This window comes from Harpia harpyja, chromosome 11 (assembly GCF_026419915.1).
Source record: "Harpia harpyja isolate bHarHar1 chromosome 11, bHarHar1 primary haplotype, whole genome shotgun sequence".
NCBI lineage: Eukaryota > Metazoa > Chordata > Aves > Accipitriformes > Accipitridae > Harpia > Harpia harpyja.
Window position 1 is genome coordinate 29297794 of NC_068950.1, and position 24204 is coordinate 29321997.

General features: G+C 37.6%; 1 protein-coding gene across 5 annotated transcripts in view; it reads left to right on the plus strand.

Annotated features, from left to right (window-relative positions):
* COL24A1 (collagen type XXIV alpha 1 chain) overlaps positions 1-24204 on the plus strand; it is a 152594-nt gene that overhangs the window by 120528 nt on the left and 7862 nt on the right. For all 5 annotated transcript variants that reach the window (XM_052801639.1, XM_052801634.1, XM_052801636.1 and 2 more), the window contains 18 exons: positions 230-283; positions 755-862; positions 1933-1986; positions 2777-2830; positions 4100-4156; positions 5908-5961; positions 6503-6556; positions 6663-6716; positions 8867-8920; positions 10584-10691; positions 13233-13340; positions 14821-14928; positions 15016-15069; positions 15365-15427; positions 16684-16737; positions 18323-18358; positions 23972-24007; positions 24103-24129. In XM_052801639.1, the coding sequence (XP_052657599.1) occupies positions 230-283; positions 755-862; positions 1933-1986; positions 2777-2830; positions 4100-4156; positions 5908-5961; positions 6503-6556; positions 6663-6716; positions 8867-8920; positions 10584-10691; positions 13233-13340; positions 14821-14928; positions 15016-15069; positions 15365-15427; positions 16684-16737; positions 18323-18358; positions 23972-24007; positions 24103-24129 (1137 nt within the window). The remainder of the gene's footprint in view (positions 1-229; positions 284-754; positions 863-1932; positions 1987-2776; positions 2831-4099; positions 4157-5907; positions 5962-6502; positions 6557-6662; positions 6717-8866; positions 8921-10583; positions 10692-13232; positions 13341-14820; positions 14929-15015; positions 15070-15364; positions 15428-16683; positions 16738-18322; positions 18359-23971; positions 24008-24102; positions 24130-24204) is intronic.

Sequence of the window (24204 nt, forward strand, 5' to 3'; positions counted from 1 at the left end):
TCAGTGCATTTTCACTAGTTCGATAAGCGATCCCTGATGCTTGCCCACTTGTTTCTGCTGTAACTTGAAACAGTCCTACTAACTTCCTCACAGCCACAGTTAATGAGATTTTTCCTCCCACCTCTCTGCATTACAAAAGCCTGCTTAGTTATCCAATTTGGAGCACAGTTTAAACATGTTTCCAGGCCTTTCCCAATCATTTCTTTTTCTCTCTCTAATAAATGTACAGGGCCCCGAAGGAACACCAGGAAATCCAGGTCAGAGGGGCCGTTTAGGAAAGAAGGTAGTATTTTTCATCTTTCCCAATTCCCTTTCTTTTATCTGAAACTTGAATTTACATTACAAAATAATCCCATTGAACCAAGTCTATCCCTGTTTTATGTCATGCTTCAAGCCAACTTTTTTTCTTGCTAGCCATAGTAATTAGAATTGTCATCATTCTGCAATCAATAACGTTCAGGACCTTATGAAATTTAAATTTGTATCAGGATGTGATTTTGCAACTCAGAATTGTTCCTGCTGCTATCAAAAAATGTTAAGCTTTGGCTAAAACAAAACAAATAGTAGAAAGGCTTTAGCAGAGGGTTTTTTTCACCGCAGAGTTCTGTGTTCAGACATTCTAAGAACTACAGTAAATTACATATGTAAATGTAATACTATTAAATAATACTGTTATATACTTTGGTTAAGAATAAACTGCATTTTGAAACTTAGTATCAATCTCTTACTATTTTTAATACAATAACACCAACAGGGGGAAAAGGGGAAGCTTGGCCCTCCTGGAGAAATTGGACCTGCTGGTGACTCTGGCCAACCTGGAGAAATTGGTCCCAAAGGTGCAAGAGGAACTCGAGGTCCCCTGGTTCGTAGAAAACATGCTTATTTAAGAGCTCATGTACTTCTGGTTTAGCAGAATTGTGTTTCTCCATGGGAAGAGGCAAGTCACAGCTGTAGCACGTATAAATATTTTTTGAGGTAGCTGGAGATGCAGGCAATGTCCTTCCCAGCACATATATCCTGATGCATGCCCTGGTCTTTCAGCATCAGAATGAGACCTGTGCACCTTACCAGACAGAAACCCAAACCATGGAGCTGGAAGAAGTCATCTCATGCTCTGGTCAGGTTCCTGATCTGACAATCAGAGGAACAGGATGGCAGGGCATGCCATGGAATACTCATGCCCCACAGTCCACATATAACCTCACTGCTGTGGCTGTTTCTTAAACCTTTCCAGTTCCAAGAACAGAAACCATGGGGTTTGTTATTATATAAAATAAGCCTTAGCCATGGCTGAAACAAAGCATTTCAGATGAGGACTGCTACCCCTATTGAATGGGAACCTGATCCAAAGTTAACTGAATTAAGTGTATTTCCATTAATTTTGAGCTCCTTTCATCACAAGCTCCCCAAGCTTGCTCCACACTGTATGATAGATGCACAGATACATGCAGCCTCTGCACTAGTGAGGCAACTTGCCCATCTCACTGCTCCAGGGCCCAGTCCTGTGGCCACTGAATGCAGCACTGTGTCCCTGAACACATGAAGTACAGAAGTAAAGTAACTGTCTAATGGCCAATATTTTCAAGAAAGGACTCAATTTCTTAAGGTGAGGACCACCCTCAGCTTCTCTTGGCATACTTCACATTTATAAACAGAGTTCCTCCACACCTCTGAAAGCTCAGATCCTTTTGATCTTAATTATGCACAGGGATTGTACAGTTAGGACTGAAAATGTTGACTGTTTTTTCCACAGAACAGGGAAAAGCCCAGTATTCTTTACCAAATGAAGTTGGACCTAACAAGGAAGTTGTGTGTGGTTCTCAAATCTCAATATTTGAAGATTTTTCGAAGTGATCACTTTATAAAATAGGCATTGTTGTAACATTTTACAAGGGAGTTCATTTTTCTATCACTGATTATTGCATTTAACAGGGACACCTAGGAGGAATGGGACCTGAAGGAGAGCCAGGAATTACAGGCTATGGGGTGAGTTTTTTACCAAATTCATGTACGCACACGTCCCTGAGTAAGTCTGTGGTACTCTAAATAATTTCAAATATCATGGGTATCTGTATCTAGAATACACAAATATCTTTAGGAGTGTCAGATACTCGCATATGTTTATAAGACACATGATTATCTACTCAGAAGTATTAGCCTTAAGCAATGATGGCTGGTTTTTGTGAGTTCACTAGCAGTTGTTTTTTATCACAGATTTGAAACCCTTGTTTGTCCAATGTATCTCACCCCTTGTGAATAAAGTTCCTATAAAACTACTACAGCTATTCATTATAAAGTGTGTTCAGCAAACACCACCACCTCTGCTTACTGTCTGGCCAGGCAGTTTCCATTGCAGTAACAGAAACTGATTGAATGAGGTTAGTTGAAGGACATAAAGATATTGTGGTTTTCACTGAAAAATAATTATAATCACCATCATAGATGGATTGAGTCCTGCTCTTAGATCAGACTGCCATGTCTTTTTCTGAACAGAAACTTCCATCAGTGGCCCTAACCCTGAAGCAAGAACCAGCCCTGTTCCTCTCACCTGCATCAAGCCCTTCCAGAACCTTTGGTTTCCCACTGTTCACAGAGCTTTTCCTGCACGCAACACATTTTCTGCCTGGGCCCATTAATTCTATGCCACATCACTATTTAGCATTATTAGTGAGCAGTAAAAAAAGAATAGTAACAAGCAGCTAAAAGAAAGTTTGGAATTAATTATTTCTTTAATTATTTGTTTTGGAAGTAATTTTTGGTTTGTTTGTTTCTTTAGGGTCACCAGGGTCCTCCAGGGCCCCCAGGGCCCCCAGGACCCAAAGGAGAAAAGGTATGAAGATCGATTATAATGTCTTACAGTTTGAGTAATTATAAGGGGAGGAAATGTTACTGCATGTTCACTGTTTTCCACAGCATGCAGCAAAAGCCACTGTTTGCAGTATTTATTAGTATTGTGAGAGAATATGAAAAGAAATGCAAAACTGGGAAAACAGATCATTCAGAGGCAGAGTTCTGAATTATACAGTTGAAATGTTTCAGGTTTTAAAACACAAGGTACCCATTGTAAGAAACACATTCTATTGTATCCGATAGCACCACTGCCCTTAGTGAGCACTTCTGACAGAAATAATTAGTGCGGAACCAGCTAAGTATTTACTGAGCTCTAAGCCTGTGAGTACACCCACGGGTTTTGCTGAAAGTCCAGCTAAGATGGACAAAAGTCTGTGCTTCATATAAGGGGCAGGATGTTGCCTCAGTGCTGCTATTTTAGTGTCAAATTCATTGTTGTTCTTTTAAGCCTCAGATCCTGCAAACCGATTTGTATGCTGACTGAAGTCTGTGTGGCCCCAAGCAGGTAGAGGGATTCCCTTCATGAAGATCAGTTTGGAGTTGCACCTGACAGAGAAATACAGTCTAACATTAGGGCCAGTTTTTCAATGAATACTACTAATAGGCAGTTAGTGGTTGATGTTATAAATAGGTTCTGATATAATTTTCAGAAACAATAACTGAAAACTAAATTGTTGGGAACTAGGTGTCTAGCTTGCTTGGTCACTAATGAAAAAGCACTTAGGAAAGTCTTTGTCGTATTTAAAATGCGAGCTTCTTTGCATTAAATATTGGTAAATATCATCTGGAATAGATAACTTTTTGTCTATTAGTTTGGAGGGCAGTTGCTTCATATTTAAAATTTAATGGAGTTCAGGCTGAATGTTGGAGTCTTCTGTACACTCGTTTGTCTATATTAGGTATATTTCTCAAAACAGTGGAAGAAACTTTCTTTTTTCCTCTTGTCAAATATCCTGTTTATCCTTTTTTTCATTAAATAAAAAAATTATTACATGGACATCATTCAGATACTTTTCTTTTTACAGCAGCCTTTGAGAATAATGCAAATAGCTTTTTTGTCTCACAGATGTTTAGGTGCATGTTAAAATTGAGTTACCGTTTCCACTGTAATAAAACCATAAGCATTATATTCACTTTTAGCATCTATACAGTATGCTCTCTGGGTGTTTATTAGCATTTGAACATGTGTGCGTTGTAGACGAGGTTGAATTTCTAAGTTAATATCTTTTAATATTTATCTTCATTTTAGGGTTACCCAGGCGAAGACAATACAGTCCTTGGACCACCTGGGCCCATAGGTGAACCAGTAGGTCTTTCTTTCTCAAAAAAGTTATATTAATGCCTCTCACGACAGGAGACAATGCAGGTTCTTTCTGAAACTTTATATCACTGTCTCAGGAGTCAGTACCCCCTTGTACAAAAATGTAGAATGATGGTCCTTTAATCGGTAATCCCTCTCTGAAAAATGCAGTCATGTGCTCTTTCCTGCTTAAGAGTATGTGCCCTGTGTTCAGTAACACTAATACCATTAGTCTGTGTTTAGACCAGCACATTTTGGAACAGAATTTTACCCTCTCTGTTTATCCTGAATTATACCTAATTGCTTTACTAACTGGAAATATGTTTTGACTTATTTCATTACCACTACAAAACTAATTTAGCTGATTTAGAGAGTGCTGCACTTTGTAACCATTTTTTACTGAATTCATAGTCGTGGGGATTTGATATCGTGGGATATCTCTCTGCAGCAATTACGAACATGTCCAAAAAAAAATGACATCTCAAAATCTTATTAGAAGTATTTCATGTTCAGGCTTTGATTGTGCCAGAAGTAATACTTGTACAGTCTACTTCTCTTCAAATTAACCTTAATATTTATACCTCACCTCCTCAAAAGGCAAGACTATAAGACCCTGATGTAACTGAAGACAGAGTCTGGACTAGGTTCTTAATTATGGTAATGCATGAGAGAAGAGACTTCAGCCAATTCTATTGTAGCCGAACTGGCTCTATAATGCTGACTGCTCAAATGTTGCAAGCAAGGCCCTTCCACCTTGTGGATTCCCTCTAGGAAACATGCCGTGAGGCTGCTGAAACCTTGGAGAGTATACAAGCAGTTGCATAATAGTATCTGTTGGTGGATATGCACTAAAAATGGCTAATCTATTAATTTGTGAACTGTAAAACACATTGCATTTAGTGATGGCTGGCCAATTTTTCATTATGTGCCTTTACTTAAGACAGGTGGGAAAAATGCAGTCCCTTACTATTTCATCTAATGATTGGCTGGATGTCTTTTGGAAAGTCTTGGCCATTCTTACTTTCTATGGGCATGATTTTCTATCCCATTATTTTACCTTTGACTGAGATTTGGTCCATTTGCTGCAATGAGAGTTAAAATTCTGGGGGAAAATCCCATTTCTTGTGGGACTGTAGTAAGGGCCTTTCCCTAAAGTAGAGCTACTGAGGTGTATGAATACAGCAGGAAGAACCACATGACTCACAAAAATCATGTTATTCCCTCTGCTCCTGTGCAGTTCTCATATGTGTGAGGCATGCTCAGGGATTGAAATTGCCTTTTTATTAGGACGCACTTAAAGCAGATTCTGAGTACAGCAAGTAATTTCAGAGAACAACCCAATTTTGTCTTACAGAAATCATAAGCGAGTTTTCCTTGCATGTCTTGAAAACAAAGTCTCTTCATTTATTCATGGAGATTTTTAATTCAGATATCATACATATACAGGTATAAACCTGGAGAAGTTCTACTGAGGTCAATACTCCTGTTTTATTTATGTCCATGTAAGATCTATCTTCTAGCTTTTAGTCTTCAGTTACAAAAAATTTTAGACAGTGGCTCCTGTCTGACTGCAATGCATTTTATTTAGGAAAAAATTGTGTTTGTTCCTTTAGACAAGCCAACTTTAATGTTTGTAATCCTCAGTTCCGTCTCATCGGTTAGTCTGTTTTGAGAGAAATCCCAGCTTTCTTTTTGTACTTCACTGCAGCATTATTTCAGTTCAGCTGTTATATTTTGCTCTTTGTTTTTCTCTCTAGGGTCCTAGTGGTGAACGTGGAGATAGAGGAGAACCTGGTGATGAGGGCTATAAGGTAATACCTCTTGCTAAACAATTCTGTGATTCTGGAATACTGAATGAATTAACATTTTTCTCTGAAATTTAAGCACTAAATTTCCTAAATTCCTAAATTTAATCCTAATAATTACTCATGAATTGTATTCAATCTTTCAGCATGTAGAAGTTGTATGGTAACTCATGCTAATCACTGATGCAGTTTGTTTGCTGAAATACAAAAGAGACAGTCCTTGACACGAAATATCCTGTTTAAGTTACACAGATAATACAGATAGACATAGTAATAAATCAATGAACTGAATACGATCTATGCTTACAGAAGTGCAGAAATGTTTAAACAATATGTAATTCCGACTTGCAGTTTGAAGTAGAGAATTTAAAGAAAAGCTCCCTAAGGTCTGATCTCAGGAGAGCTGAGCATACTTTATTTAGATCACATCAGTGAATCTGGGGCCACCCAATACCTCCCAAGATGGGCTTTACAAGGAAATCTATAGCTCACTGAACATGCCATCCTGAGTTACTTGTATTGCAATGTTATATTTTCTGCTTCCCAGGGTCATATAGGTCTTCCAGGGCTTAGAGGACCTATTGGACAGCAGGGGCCTCCAGTAAGTGTTTCAAACAAGTGAGATTTCTCTATTGGCTGTTGAAAATGTGTTTTCTTCTGCAGTCAAATGATTCTTTTTATTTATTTAATATATGTTCTTTCCAAAGGGAGAGCCAGGTGAATTGGGAGAGCAAGGACCAAAAGGAGAAAGAGGTTCAGAAGTAAGTAGAAAAATGTAAAGCAAAACTGCACTTATTTGGAGTTCGTATGTTTTTACTGTTCACTGACTATCACTGGAAAATGGTTATATAAGGCTAAAACTCAGTGTTTGGGTTTCTTTTTCATACCTGCAGGGACAATAAAAATATAGAATGGAAAATTGCATAATGATCTGGGATAGTAAATATGTGTTATTTGATAGGTAAGTGGTTTTACTTTGGAGTAATATAAAGCATTATGAGAGGCTGTTTTGGAAACATTTGAATAATATTCAATTACACCCCTAAATGGAGTTCCTTGTGGCAAACTAGCTCTGGAAGACACCCAGGATTTTACTGCTCTGATCTGTAAATTAGCCTTCTGGTACTGCACTGCACCGAATTTTCAGAGACCTGGAAATTAAGGAATTTGCTACAGAATGGTAGAGGAATAATGACAGAGCAAGTAATGAAAAAGATCAAAGACTACATCTTTTGCTTTAGAAATAATAGTTCATCTTGGTGGTGTGTTGAAAATTGCCAAAATTATTTTATATTCTCCCATGGGGTGAATTTCATTGGCTTTTGAGATTTAAAAAGATTTACAGTAAAGGATTTCTTACAGTACCAATTGCCATTGCAACTTAAATGAGATATTTTGTCTGAGGGGTTCCATAGTGCAACTCCATTAGAGTTTCAAAATTTTCTAGGTAAATACAAGAATCTGTAGTAGATTAGGAAATTAGGACATTTAGCAACAGAAAGAAAACATGATGTGAAGACATTGTCAGCATGTACTCTAGCCATGCACTTAGATATACTGCCTTTGACAAACTACTCGCAGCACAGGATAAAATCAATCATTCCTTTGTCTTTCCCTTGGAGAATGTTTTCTTTGTGTTGCAAATGCCCCTCAGATTAAAACTACTATTTGCAAATATGGAACCAATATCCAACCTGGAGCAACCCATAAGAGCCTAAAGGTTTACGCAAAAATGTTAATAGTGAAAACATTCATACAGTCTTAACTCCAATGGCATGACTGGTGCTGCTGTAGCAAGCCTTGCAAAGCCAATCCCATAAACTGCAATGCTGAATCATATGGGTTTACTTTATATGCATTCAGAAATTTTAATAAAAGCAATATAAAGTTCTTTGAATATACACATTCCAGTTCTGATTGGTGGACTTTTTTTATGCCTTTCTTAACAAAAAGGCATTAAATTAATGAATAGAACAAAATTTTGCTGATTTTATCATATTTACATTAATTATAAAACATTTACTTTTACAATGACCTTAGCTTTTTCACTTTACTGCATGTTATGTAATATTGCAGCATAGTAGTTTAGCATCACTTTTGCTTTAAGAACAGCATTTAAAATAATTAATCCAGAAAATCTTGGAAGCTTTTTTCTACTTGATTTGTGCTAACAACTGTTATTCTTGTGCCTGCTGTCCAAATGGTTGCATCTTTTAGAGGTAGGATAAAATTCATGACATGGATCTTTATATTCTGTGAAGAATATCCTATAAACAAATTCTCTGAGATGCTTTTGACCCGTTCTGAGCTTTTCTTCCTTGGTGCTTGGCCTCCTGTGTCACTAAACAACTTATGAGAATGTTACCTGCTATCATTATCACTCAGTTTTCTAAGACTACAGATTCCTAGATCAGTCAAAACAAAAAAAAGTCTGGTTTTAAGTAAATTTTATGTTGTGTACATCTTAGATAAAAAGAATGTTCCTATAGTGTGACACTATTGTTTTCTAGTATTCTTTTCCACATACACTCAGTGCATCTACATTGCCTACTTTTCATGACTTCCCTTTTTAAAAGGTACGGGAAGCGCTGTAAAAGCGTACTTCCTTACAGAGGTGTGGCCAATAGAGGAGAAATTGCCAGATTCATAGTGAAAAACTTCTTATGCCTATTGTTGTTGAAAAAGTTCTGAAAACTGCACTATACCAATTCAGGAAAGGGAAAAATATACAATTCTACCAAAAATGTATTCACTTTTACTTGAAAAACTTTCTGCTGTCTCCTGAAATGAAAATAATCTGGTCCAAAGCCAGGCAATGTGAACATGTGTACTAGAGGGGAGCAATTCTCAGCTCTTCTTAGGGGACTGAGTTTAAGACATTTGTCGGTTCACAAGTATTTGTAACTTTTAGGGACCCACAGGGAAGAAAGGAGCAACGGGTCAGGCAGGCAAACCTGGAATTTCTGTAAGTAACAAAATTCTACTGTCTGTCTTCAGGTTATAAAACACAGAAAATAATAACTAATAAAACCAAAATAGAGTCATGCCAGTGGTACCAGAAAGTCTTAGGTTCACTCTAAAGAACCTTCTTACTATCCAGGAAGTGTAAAGGAACCCCTGTGAAAATAAGAATAATTTTTGAAGCTATGTTAAATTATACTGAATTATGCTCAGTTATTCAGCACATGGAAGTGAAGTGCAGCTAATAACAACAAGGTGCTTCCTGCTTGTAAAGTTACTAATTAGATCTTTTTTGCCTGTGGCTTGTAGTCCAATATGCAAGTTATCACATTATATTGCACAGAGCTGTACTACTGTTCACTCCTGGCTCCCATCAGTTCTTTGAACAGCTGCAGCTGGCAGAAGCGTGGATCCGTACGTTCATGATGGATATGGCTGGCAGATCCCTTGAGGTTTACTTCTTTCTCTCACTTGCCCTGAGCTGAAATTTTTAATGTTCTTTCTTGAGTTACTGTAGAGAAGCTAACTTGCATCCCTTTCTCCCTGAGGGAGAAGACAGAGCAGGAAGCAGTAGGTGTTCTGTAAACATAACCAAGAACAAAATGCATCAAAGCTATTTTGGTCCCCTAATAAATAGTACCACACAAGCCCATATTGTAAATAAGTTTTACTACCTCACATCAAAACATTGTCAGTAACCAGAGAAATGCAGCTGCTTCACACAGCTTGTACCTGCTGGGCAAAGTGCAAGGGCCTTTTGATGACAAGGAACTGTGTGTCTTCTGTAAATACTTGGCTCTTTCCTCTGGAGGACTGCAGAGAGTGTACATTCAGCAGATGAAAGAAAAGAGGAAAAGGCAAGACATATGGCGAAGTGAGGAGAAGACAGTAGACTAGAACTTGAGGAAGTTTCAAAGCACATCCCAAGTGCAAGATACTTCAGCAACCAGAAGTTAGAAATAAGATTAAGATGGCATGCTTCTTATATTCTATATGGCTGTTGTTAACCACGCTTTTTCAAACAAGATGTGTTGTAGTTAGCATATTTTAAATTTCTGAGAAATGCATTCATACAGAGATAATTGCAGAACTCCAAGCCCCTTAAGATAGTGTATTTCAGTCTAAAGGGAAATAATTGTGAAGAAAAAAAATCACCGTTCCTCTGGTGGATGTGACATGAGGCTTTTTTGTGCAAGTATAGCAACAGTTAGCACAAACTTGCCTTATTAGAAGTTTGTATGTATTTTTGATCAAATTTGAACAGCGTATATTTGCAAATGTACAGTACAGAGTATCTAGTAAAAGGAAAGCTGAAAAGGTATACGGTTGGGCTTTTTACAGGGATAAATAGATGACTTTATCAGGTTTCCTTGCTTCAGTTTAAAAATCAACACTCTCAACCATCTTCCAGGCCTGGCACACAGAGGGGTCAGCCCCATGGTTTCAGCTGAAGTTGCTCAGATCCGACAACACAAGAAGTCTAAGGTTAAGCCAACAGCATTTTAAACCAAACATCCTAACTCAGAGCTCCCTCTACAAGTATGCATTTGTGTCACTGGGTCTGTTATTATGTAGGGTTTAGGAAATACTGTGACTGAAATCTAGTTCTCTGATGGTGAAGATGAAGAGAGCCGATGGTGCTATATTTGATGTGAATTTGTTTCAAGGGAAAACCAGGCCCAGCAGGGCAGAAAGGAGCAGTTGGGTACCCTGGACCAGAAGGCATTCCTGGGAACCCTGGCAAGCTTGGGCTGTCAGGAACGCCTGGCCCTAAGGTAAGTTGCTTTCCATATTGCCTCTCTTTATGTCCTTTTGCATTACAAATTTTCTAAGGGTAGGGTATTTAAACAGAAGGAACCATTCTCAGTTCCTTGAGCATCTTGAAAATTAGACCAATTCTTTTGTTTTTTTTCTCTTTTGCTCCTGATATTCTGGCCGGGATCTAAAGTTAGCATAAGTGTACTGTGAGAAGAACTATTTCATGAGCATATGTTAGTAGTAACTACAACTAAGTGAAAATGCTTTCTTAATTGGAGAGGCTTCACAGTTCTGTTCCTGAAAACAAGCCATAGACCCCAACTGAGGCTGTTTCCTCTCAGACTCTGAGATAATCCCATGTTTTCCTTATTGTCTTTGAACTGTAACCTATGTCTCTCAACCTAAGCGATTCTAAAGCTTTGCCCAAAACCAGTGAAAAAGAGTATTAGGTGTCTGAGGTACCTGGAAGCATTCTCGGAAACGGGTTTTTTGTCTGTCTGTTCTTTGCTGTGGGCCAAGGGTGGTGACCTGCTGCTTCTGGGAGCAGTGACAAAGCTCTTTGCCTATTCACTCCAGAGAAGAGGGAGAAAATTCCTATAGTTGTTCTCACTGTTGAAAGTCTGATCACTTTGATTTCAAGTATGGTATTTCTCAGTAGTTCTAGTTAGATGGACCAGTAATTGTTATAAAAGGATGCCAAGTTAGATTTGGTGTTAGGAATTAACCAAGGTGCTGAATGAGGCGCTGTTACAAGTATAAATTTCCTATCTGGTTGAACAAAGAGGAAATTAAACAAGCTACCCATAGGGGGCAGATGTACCTTATTCGAGCCTCTTCAGTTTCAGGTAATGTCCTACTGAACCTCTTCCAAGTACTTAAAATTATTTGGAGCTGGATTTAGGAGTATTACCCCAAAGCATTCTTACATTTTTGCCTTTCCACTCAAAATGTTATCCTTCATATTAAAAAAGACTCCATTACTCCATATTAACAATATATAGTAGCATTATAATTTGTAATAAGGAGAGGCTTGTAACTGATTTTTGCCACAATGGATAAAAAGAACAGAACTTTTGCTATGCAAGTTTACCAGTCCATCAGGCTATGAACCGCGGTACTATATTCAAAAGCCCTGAAAATCACATTTAATATAAAAATCCTGTTTCATATAACCCTTTTATTTCTATGAATGCTTAACTGAATGTCATATGAAATAAGAAAGAAGACAAATATCTATATGTATGTATATATTTCTACTAAATGACATCACAGAAACATTCATTTGGATGGTAGCAGACTTCCATTTTGTATTTTTTAACATGTCAAAATTGTTGACTCCATGTACTCAGTAACAGTTTTTTCCATTAAAAATAGTTGCTTTTGTTTATAGTCTGATGTTCTCATATGTTTTTATAACAAATGTTCTGATCTTTCTTCATGCGGTGAAGTTATTGTATGTGAATCCTGACAAGAGTGTACACAATCATACTAGTATTATCAATATGTCTGACATTTATAAATAAGCATGTTGAATTTTGCATGCTTCTGTGGGAAGGTAGTCTCGTTTTGTTTCTTGATGTGGAGTTCCTTCTTCCTGAAAAAATGAATACTGTGAATCTCAACCATATTTTCAGCACACCTGTCATGAATGAATTCAGCATCTTGTTTTCATCAGAAGGAGCTCCTTATGATAAGCTCAGACATCACACAACGCTCATCCAACAACCATCTCAAGAAGTCATCTTCTATAATTAACGGAGATTAGTGCTCTCTTCCTGCATATTTCAAAACAGAGTTAGAAAAGAATTAAATAGGGATCAGCGCTAAAGGCTATTAATCTGAACATGCAAATTTTCAGGTCTGGGAAAAATTTTGGGTATCATATAAACTATTCTGTATAATTCCCTGTGGGAGGTAAAAGCAGTCACTGGTATACCCATGAGTGCTTCCATATATACTTGAATGCACAATTACTGTGGACAGAAGATTACTTACTATTTCTAGATCACTGGTACCTAAGCTGGTGATCCAACTGGGCAACTGTTCCTCTTTAGGAGGGTGCTAATAGGGAAGATGCCTTGCATAAGCCCAAAGAGGCAATTGATTCTCTTGAATGTTCTCAGAAGGTCTAGGTAGGTGATCCCATACAAATGACATCAGGATATGTTTAGGGTAGGACAGAACAAGGTTTAAGACGAGCACTGAACTGAACAACTGCAATGGGCTGTGGCATGGTTAGCATTTGCTTTGCTGACAGTCATTGACTTGTTAAACTATAATAACTTGACTCCTCAGAAACATTGATCCACCCCACAATTAAAGCATATGTAGCTTTGTTGCTAAGTATGATGACATTTTGCTTTTGGAATATTAGCAGAAATCCAGATGATACTGCTGATCATTGTCTTTCCATATATTTTGATGTACTGTCAATGTGTGTCCACATACACAGAAAGCATTAAGTGGCTTTGATTTTATGTTATGTGCCTGTTTTAGCATACAATGAAAAAACAAGTTTGGCTATTCTGCTTGTAATCAATTATTTTCAATTTCTTAAGGGTAATAAAGGAAACTCAGGCTTGCCAGGTCTGGCAGGTTATCCTGGAGCTCAAGGTCCCAAGGGATTGCCAGGCATGCCAGGGCCCATGGGAGCACCCGGACTAAAGGTACACACATGGGATCGTGTTTAAGTACAGTATTCCTGATATTGCTTAGTCTTCATACTGCATCCAGTGATTGTGGTACCACTGTGCTGCTGTTAATCATATGAGTAATTGACATCAAAACTTATTTGAAGGGTAAGACTGCAAGTTGTGCTGACCTCATTTCTATAAACTGTAATTTGAAAACAGAGGTCCCATCCATCTGGATGCTATTCCCAACTCCAGAAGCCATTCAAAACACTTCGTATTTATTCACTCAAAGCTTTAGGGCCAAATGTTTCCTGACTTTTCTTTTTAAACTCTAGAACAGTTTGGGAGATTTGAACATCTAAGCAATCTATTAGCAGAGAAGTACTGTCATTTCAAGCCTAAATCCCAAGTTTGGGGGCTAACAAGCATGTCTGGAATATCCATTTATCAGAGGACTTAAATTGTTCTTGTTCAACCCTGTCAGAAAGAAAGAAATCTGAGAGTGCTCTGGTTTCCAGGCAGTTCCGGGTACCTGACATCAGCATATCGTCATATTAATTAGACTCATTTCAGTGGTAAAAGAAGCAAAGAATGGAAACATTACAGATAATGTTCTCCATTTAGAATAGGATTTTTCATCTAAAATCATGATTTGCAGTGCTCTGTGAGATTTTATTGGTAAGCAGTTTTTTAAAATGTGAAAACTTGGGGGCAGAAATACTGCCTTTGTTACCTTTTTGTGAAAATATTTTATTATAAACTGTATTCACTATTTGTAGTGTTTATTGCCAGTGCTCCCAGTCTGGAGACTCCTTTGTCTCAACAATGAGCCGTAGGAGGTAGTTCCTGCTCAGAAGTGCTTGCAATCTGAAAAAGTCAGGGAATAGATGAGGTGATGGAAAGCTGTTACACATAGTGCAAAATAAACATTAAGAGTCGACATACTGAGGCCAAAAGTCTGTTAGAGCGGAAAGATAATACCTAGGAAAGAGCGTAAGCGCAAAGGAAGCATGAAAGGTGTATATTCACAGCCTTAATTGCAGTTCAGTAACCTCCTGAGCTAGACATGGTTTCTATGTATCTCATTGTCCTCAGGGGATTTCTCTTGCATGAATTGTCTAGTTTCCATTTGAATCGATGTAAACTTTTAGTCTAACAGCAAGGAGTTCCACAACTATACTATGCCTTGCTCAGAGGATTACTTTTTAAATTTACTTCTAACCTGCCTGTTCTGTATTTTGTTTTGTGAATTTTGCTTGCACTGGGAGATACCATACTGGAAATGATCCAACATGTATGGTTTTTGCATGTTTCCAAGTCAAGGAACAGTCAAGTCACGTTTGCATTTTAGTGAATGTATAATTATTGAAAGCATTCCTGATGGAAATAAAGTGAATGGAGTAGGTCTATTTCTTAGAGAGAAAGCACATTCCACACTTCTGCCAGGAAACCTATCTTTACATTTATAACTGTCTTAATTGTAATAAAGGATATATTATTTTCCTATTGACAGGGCGAGAAAGGGCTTCTGGGTCATCCAGGAAAGCGAGGCAAAAGAGGCCTTCCAGGATCACAAGGTGATCAAGGACCAGCAGGAGACACTGGGCTGAAAGGACAGACTGTATGTAATCACAGCTGTTGATGCAAAACAAGTAGTCCAAGAGTTACCAGCATGAAATAATAGTAAGGATGCCTGCTCCTATTACAGGGAGAAGATGGAGATCAAGGTTTAATGGGGTTTCAAGGATTCCCAGGTCCAAAAGTATGTGCTCATTCTTTTCTGTTAGATATTAAGCCATTTACAGAGTGAGAACATTAGGAAAACATACAATTAATCAGCTTTAACAATAAGTTGTTCAAAATCTGTTTGAACTGTTGGAACATTGTAGGCAGAACGGGGTACTCCATGTCCAAGGACGAACATTCTGGGTCAGTGCGCTTGGTATTTTCACTGTTACTGCTCTTAGAAATTATCTTACTTTCACTGATGACAAGAGATTGAAGCAAGTGGATAACTAATGTCCATGTCTGATTAAACTGTTCCTTTGCATTTTCAGGGTCCTGCAGGGGACATTGGCTTGGTTGGAATTCTGGGCCCCAAAGGTCCAACAGGCCAAGTTGTAAGTGTTTCACTCCATGAAGGGCATTGTCAGGATGACTTGCAAGTGGCACGTGTTTTTAATTTAGGAAATCATCTTTTTTCTTATTAACAAGGCCAGAAAGCTCTAACCAAACCTTTCTCTCTGAGACTATGACTCCAGTAGAAGCCCTTCCCTTGTACTGCAACACTGCTCTGGTTGCAGCATGTGTACAGATACACAAGCAGAGCTGGGCTCTTAATCTTGAAGGAAAAAAGCAAGCTCTGCTGACAAAGTGTGGCTCTCCTAGTATAATTTAATCTACACAAGTAGCCTTATCGCTGTCATATCTTTGTCTATTGGGATTGAACATTTTCTTCTTACTGGCAACAATGTTGATTGTATAATCCTGTCCTACAGCAAAAGAAAAAAGGGTCAAACTTTGCCTGCAGTAAGACAAAGTGGTGCTCAGGCATTATTGACTAATAGGTAGTCTTTTTTTTAATAAATATTTTATTTTTATCTATACGGTTACTAACCTGTATTAGCTCATTCTTCATGACACCTTCTTCATGACACCTTCTTCATGACACCTTCTTCATGACATTCTACTTTGCAACTCACCAAAAATGTGGAAGCATCTTCAGCATTTTGTAATATTGGGCAGTGTGCATCCAGTTTACAGCATCAAGTGATAAAGAGGGAAAGGTTGCAGCATGGAAGGCCTTACTACAAAATGTTCTTCTCTCACTGCTGCCATTGCCGTCACAGAACTGTATCAGTTCAGTTAACCAGATGCAGAGCAGCAGCTTTAGGGGCTTGTTCTTATAACTACTTTCTTTTTCTAAACATTCCTATACAAGATAAACACTGGAAATGAGCAGTTTGCTCTAAGTGAAATGGAACAGGAAAGTAACATTTCAGCAGCACTTACTGGCAGCCACACAAGAGGACTTGTGGGTAGTAATATAGCTCCAAGATATAGTTGATTGTAGGTCAATAAATGTGTGGTCTTTGGTAATCAGAGTACTTAAGTTCCCACTGGTTTTAGTGCATCAACTTTCACATAAAAGAATGTGTGTGGGCTTTCCAAGCAAAACTATTACTAATTATTAAAATAATTACCTTGCTGATTTTTGTAGCAATGTGTACTCAATATTCAGAAAGAGAATATCACCATGATCTTTTGGATATTTGCCAGGGCTGCGTGCTGAGCAACTTTAAACTAGGACAAGTCATGAGGATTTTTCTTCATTTTGAAAACATAGTGGACTAATAAATTCTTTGCTTGTTTACAGGGATATATTGGCCCTGTTGGTCAAGAAGGCATAACAGGCCCAACTGGCAGGCCTGTAAGTTTCCCTTCTCTTTTGCATAATTTGGTTATTTCACCTACCCTTATTTTTAATAATCTGTTTTGCAACTAGCAACCTTCTCATTTTTCTATTTGCAAATAGCAGCTAACAGGACTGTGTTATACCATGCTGGTAAGCTAACGTATGTGACTCCAGCACCTGTAATACAAACAAGAAAAAAATCACACAAAGTCATTGCAATGGCCTTCTAAGTACAGTATACAGACAGCATGCCTAGAGGGGTAGCGGGCAAGTCAAGGTGTAAAATAGCACACAGTAACTACCACCTGGATATTCTTTCTCAGCCTTAGGTCTAAGACATATTTAGAGAGTATCCACACTCGGTTTCAATGTAGTTTATTTTTTATGTGTTGATTGGGCTGAACTGTTTGGAGTACCCCTCTAGACATGCTGAGAGTGCCCACAAGCCCTTGTTGGGGTGGTCCAGGTGCTGGTCAGGTCCCTGTTACAACTTGAACATCTTCTTGACCTTTCTGACAACCTTCAGTGCACCCTAGATTCCCTGCAGTGGGGGAGCTCTGCACTCATCCCTGTTTCCATTCCTTGTCGCACTCCCTGTGCCAGAGACAGAGCAGTGTTCCACAAGGGCACCCTCTGGCTCATGTCTGCAGACTACCCAGCCATATAAGGTAGTTTTAGAAGCTCTTTGAACCACCCAAGTTCCTCTGTCTGTTCAACAAGACTTGGAGTGAATGAGACTGTCTAAAAATTGAAATAATAGTCATAAAAATAACAGGAATATGCAATAAAAGCAATAAATACAAATATTTACAAGTGAAAAAGAAGGGAGAAGGGAAATTTTCCTTCTATAATTAGACTATTCTTTCCACTTGTTGGGAAAAAGACAGTACTTTTGTCTTCTGTATTCTTTTCAATCCCACTCAGGAGGAAAAATTTACAGTTGCATATACTTGTATGAAGGCTTTTAACAGACTTCATATTGAATGTAATAGTTTGCCATTATCACTAAGAAAGCATTACAGTTGAAGATTACTTCTATGTGTTATGAAATGCTGCTATCAAAATGCAAAATTCTTCCAGAGAAGAACTGTAAGATTGTTACCATCTTTGGAAACACAGTTTAAGTGCAAAACTAGCCAAAAATGCCATGAAGACAAAAAACAGTGTCTACTATGACTGTGAGAGGAGAACTAATGGAGTAATAAAAACAGATATATGGCCAACAGATTTCTTCAGTGACGGAGAGTACCAAGTTTTGTTCTCTACTCTTAAGATGGTGAAGCACTGATGTATTACAGTGGATCAAGCTATAGAGAATACAGCTGATTGACAGGGAGAACCCTGACAGTTAAAATTACTGAAAAAAACCATATTTACAATCTGAAGAAAACAACAGCTTTCCACATATAGGAATTACAAGATGTTTTCAACTAGTTTAGTTTTCTAGTAGTACAGGAAAATTAAAGCCCCAGAGTTCCACAGATGATACTGTGGAGTATAACTCCATGTGAGCAGTATAACTCTCATGGATATTAATCTGCTTATTTCAATCCTAGGCAGCTAGAAAGCATACTGGATTAACAGCTTCTCTTTCTTACAGGGACCAAGAGGTGAAAAGGGCACAAGGGGTGAAATGGTAAGATGAAACAACTTTTATGCTTTCATTTTTTTGGCTGTGTAAAAACTATTCCTGTGTTACACTGAATGTACTCTTGCATGCTCTGAATGCCAGACAGTCATGTTGTGCTCCTGGAGAGCGCTGGCCAAGAAAGTTGGTAGCATGAGTCAAAAGTCTGACCTTTTCTTGTTCAGGTTGACTTATGTAGATATGCCCAGTGGGTGTGTGCTGTTGGGCAGTATGGCCCCTGATCATATAGCAGACACATACTCCAAACCTGTCCCAGTTCAGATCTGAAAGGAAAATCCTTTGTCACATTTGTTGTCAATGCTCCAATGCCTCACAACACAGCATGCATACACATGTTCATACATCTATATCATCTTGTCTAGAGAGGGAGACGTTCAGGAGAAGCCTAGAGCTGAGGATGAGCCTCCATGCTGTGTATGCCAGCTCGAGTAGCAGTAGGCAGCATTGATAGGTTATGAAGTTGCTGTCTCTCATTTTTCAGTAAGAATATTACATTAGTTTTTGTGCATTAATAAATGTTGGATTTGATTAAAAAACTGTGTTAGAGTTAGTAAAATCTCCAATTAATAATGGCTGTGTGAAAAGCCATTAAATTATATTTACAGCAAATATGAATACGATAGTTGATACCTATGACATTACTTCATATGGCAGGTTTATGAGTTCCTTTTCCAGTAACTAGCCAATGTGATCTTGTTCCTGTTGCTCTTACCCTGCCTTTCACCCCACCTCACGTAAAGTCATTTAGTTTCTCTTGTCTTATTGTATTTTGCTCTTAGCAGCCACCTGTGTAGAATTCCAACCTAACTGCCTTATAAAAGTTTTGAAAAATATATCAGAAGTATTCAAAATTGCTCAAAGAATTAAGGCTTGGAACTAAGCTTGCTGTACATGTCTTGGGGAACTTTCCTCTTTGATTCTAATGCTCTTGAGGCAATTGCTATCTCAGAATAAGAGGAAAACTAGTTTCTTAATTCATGCTGCTATTATCCATCTTAATTGTCTTTTTCTACTGTTTGTTCATAAGAATTGCAATGACAGCATAGAGCTAAAAATGCAGACACTTCAAAAATAATAATAAATAACATCCAAAATGGTGAACAAGAAACACCCATTTCCATTATTGGTGCTGGTGTTCAAGAAGTTATTTCCTAAATAAGTTCTTGACTTCATCAAGATTAATTAATCTCCTAAGACTGTCTTCAGAAGAATGTTTAATTTTAAATCATATACAGTGGCATTAGTTTATATTATGTAGCCAAGAAAAGGATTTATTTCCAACTATTTTCAGATACAAAGGAGAGAAAATTATTTTCATCCAACTGTGTATTCTGAGTTTTAATTTATACCTTTAAAATTGATGTTGGCATTCTTCCTAGAATCACAAAGATTTTAACTTTTTTTTAGCAGTCCAAGTTTTAGTTACAGTTTTTAGTCTGTCAGGGATACAGTGTTCATTACTAGAAAAAAAAGTCCTTTTATGCCCTGAAAAACATGGAATGTAAAATCGTATCTCCCTGTTGAGGTCAGCGGTGAACCAAAGTTCAGGTCCTGTAGGCTATTTCTAGAGAAAAATTGATAGTGTCAGAAGCAGAGTTTCTTGGAAAATTTTAAATAAAATTATTTTTCAATTCAAAATATTAATATATCTGTGATTGAAACATTTAGAAAAACATGGAATACATTTTGGAATATTGTTTCAGAATTCTGACATTTCTGAAAGTGTGTTTTCATTTTCTTTTTTTTTATTTCATGGCATGTCACATAATGAATTATAATACAGAGTCATAGGATAATCCAGGTTGTAAGAGATCTCAAGACATTTCTAGACCAACCTCCTGTTTAAGAGAGTCAGCTTTATTCAGCTGGCTCTTGAAAACTTCCAGGAATGGAGATTAGATAATCTCTTTGGGCAGTGTGTTCCAGAGTGTGACTGTCCTCAAGGTGAAAAAAGATACGATATGATATCATAAAGCATAATCCATAATTTTCTATTATAATCATTTATTTTAGATTTACAGTCATTAATGGCAGCTACTACACTGTACTGTGTATCAGACTATTATATTGCAGGATGTTATTAGGCTTTACCCTTTATGAGATATCGTGACATCAAAATGACAAAAGTGGTCAGGGAAAGCTTAACATTAATCATTTTTGTTAAAAATACTTTATTTCTTGGAAAATTTCAGAAGTCATGGAAAATATGGAAGCCCTTGGGATTGTTCATGCTTTCAAAGTTAAGCATATGTATCATTGCATGTAAAATCAGGGCCTCACAGTATTAGAAAAAGATTGGCGTTTTGGCCTTTGAACTTCTGTGCCAGCAATCAAATTGGGTGATTAAAGAATTAAAGAGCACACTAAAACTAACTGTTCTATTCTCTGCTTTTGTTATTATGAACTGGAATTGCACTTTTCTCACTTAAATTCTAATGTGATCAAAGGGTAAATTAAGTAGATTTGTAAAGGTAATCCTGTACATTCCAGTAAAACATTCAGCAATTAACTTAATCCATGAAAAGTGTAATTTAACCTTATTTTGCTGCTCTGCAACAGAAAGAAGGAATTTTTATAACATCTCTACAGGAGTTTCAATACGCTCTGTGCAGTTTCATTATATTTTAAAGGCCTGTAAAGGTAGTTGATATAGCCCCCTGAAGTTTTAACGCATTTAAGAAATATAATAACCCCAAAGTAGTTTGCTATAGTTAACAAATAGCATTCAATATTTACCTCTTTTTCACATGGGTTTTATTGGAAAGGAGACAGAGAATCAAGACAAATCACATTCCTCTCTTGCAAAATACCTTAAATTCATTGGAACAGTGCAGGTTTTGATTTTTAAAATATTCAGTTCTATCTCAGAAACCACTATAAATTTGAACTGTTCTTGTCCCAAGACTTTTTGAGTCTTAAAATTGTGACACATGCCAAGAACATAGAACATTAACTGAAGCATTCAGTCATCTGAAAAATCTACTGGCATGTCTAAATCTCAGCACTCAGAACAAGGACATCTATTCATCAGAGAGCAGTGGTTACTTAGGGATAAACTGTTGAAGACTGTGCCTTGCCTTGCCTTGGTATTTGCATAATCAAGTCCTGAACCAAGATAAACAAAGACATCCTTACGCTGTCAAATTAATTTCTCAAGTTTCTTTTTCACACTTTCTCTTTCATTTTATACTAAACATACTTCACCAAGCATGATCAGACAGTCCAGTAATATATCCACATGGGATTGAAGGTATCCTGCAGCAGTCTAACAGCACCTGAGTTGCTGATCTGATTAATTAAATGTGGAGGTCAGTCTTCTCAGCTGGCATACAACAGTGTAGCTCTGTGAAACGCAATTGATTTGCAGCAGCTGAGGGGCTACCCCAAAACAGTGAATGTCATCTCTGCAAACTCATCTCTCATCAGTTTTGTAATAATGAATAACAGCAATAATATTTTATGCCTATTTAATAGTAATAGGATTTCAAAGAAAATTTCAAGCTGGGCGATAATCAAACTCAGAAGAGTAAAAGGAAGCTAGGTACTTGCACAGAACCCACTGGGATTTCTATACTACAATATATGCTAAAATGACTTATGCTGTGATTTCCATTTTCCAGCGTTAATCATTAACGTCTTTATAAAATATCAGTAAATATTTACCTAAAAGATGGCTTAGAGTCCCTTCTATAGGTGTAAGTGGATGAAACATAAATAAATAGGGTCAGGATGCATCTGTTGAAAAGCTGACAATATTTACAGTCCCTAGAGCTTATGCCATTAAGGTCGTCTTAGTTAAGTATCAGATGACCATCTCTCTAAACACCCAGAAATCGCTTCAGTTTTGATTCTCCCCTATTCTCCAAAGAACATGTGTAAAACATGGGTCTTGGCCTCAAAGCCATTTGTAGTCCCTCAGCATAGCCTTGTTGCTATAGATCTGGTGCTAGGAACTACATGATGGCCCCCACTTTTCACACCCTTCATAATCCAGCACCTCAACCCCTCTGGCATGGCCATGGCAGGTGATGTGCAAGGCATACTTAACTTGTGCAGCTGTGGAGGTCATAGCAACCCCTGACAGATGCATTCTCCAGTAGCTACCGTGTGCTCTGCCTTACGAATATGTCTAGAGGTAGTAAGAAATGCAGTTGGTATTCTCCTAAGAACTGATAAATTTGGAGCCTCAGTGACTTAAGTAAATCACTCCTATCTGCTTTGAGATCCTTTTTTTAAATATACATGAATTAATGTTAGATTGAATCTGACCTTTCTTTAACCATTTCCAGCTGCCCTTGCTGGTGGCAGCTTGAAGCACAGCCCAAGTTCAGCAGTTGTAGCATGCAGTGATGCTCACACAGATCTTGCTGTGAAATCTCACAGCAGGAATACTTCTTATTACTATATTAAGTGATTTACAACTTAATAGCTCTTTAACTAGATCAGTTTTGCAATATTTGCCAGCATGACCGTGTCAGATAATATCATTTCTCTTTTGGCAGACACTTAGTACTAGTGTGACCGTACTGACATAAGAGGGCTTTTGCCGGAACGGCTTATTGTGCTTGAATAATTGGTACAAGCAGCACTGGCTAAAGAATGTTTTGCTTAAATTAACTCAGTTACATTAAAAGGTTTTACTAATACATGGTGCAGGTCTGGCCTATGCCTTTCATTCCTCCTTCTTCTCTTTTGCTCGTAGTAAGGCACTGACACCTGTTCTTTTCCTTGTCATTGTTCTTGCTATTGTTTATGCTACAGCAGCTCCTAGAGGCTTTGAGTATGTAGAGAATGAAGAAGAGAATCTAACAGAGACACAAGTATCACTGTATATTAATAAACATTCATAATTGTTCCATCTTAATGTGAATAGTTGCTAAAAGAAAGGATAATTCAGATGGGGTTATTGTTTTGGGAAGGGTCCATGTCCAACCATAAGGCAAGCCTAAAACTTAGATTTAAGACTATGTGCATTGTAGGCACTATAAGCTAGGGAAAAGCAGCTGTTCCTTCTCCTCCTCTCCTCCCCCCTGCATCATCCTAAACACAAAAATGATGCCACTTATGATGAGGAAATAAGGGCATAACTTCTTGAATATGAAGGAAGCCTGCAATATCACTGTTAAACAATGAGCATAACATGTTCTGGCTGAAAATTTACACTGCTGTAATGGAGCTAATAAATGCCTAGCAGATACTCATAAAGTGGATCAGTTAGTTTTTTACAACCACCCATAACATTATTTACAATGCTTTCATGATCATTCATCCCTTGTAGTACTTGTAACATGCATATAATGCTGGCACAAGGTATAGCACGTTATATATTAATACTTTGTGTGACTTCTAATGTTCCTTTAATATCAAAAGCAATTGCATAAACAAGTAACCAGACAACCCCACAATTCTAACAGGAATATTCACGTGTTAACAGAGCATGGTACTTTAACAATAATAACTAATAATCTACAGCTTTACCAAAACCAGTATCACATTTTCTTCTATGTACGTATTGCGGCATTTTGTGGTTTAAAAAATACATAAATGTAAAAGCAGAGATGTTAATCTATAACTGTTGCATTTTATCTCCATTTCTTTTAGGGGCCTCAGGGACCTCAGGGCCAGCCAGGACCACCTGTAAGTGCATAAAAAAACATGCTTATTTTTTTCCATTGTGATTGCATTATATAAACATGTGAAGCACCTAATATCTTGTTTCTCCCATTCTCTAGGGACCACCTGGACCACCAGGACCAAGAGTAAGTTCTGTAACAACCGTAACATACAATACAGTCCTTTTTTGAAAGTTAAAATAGCAGGATCCTCTTCAAATG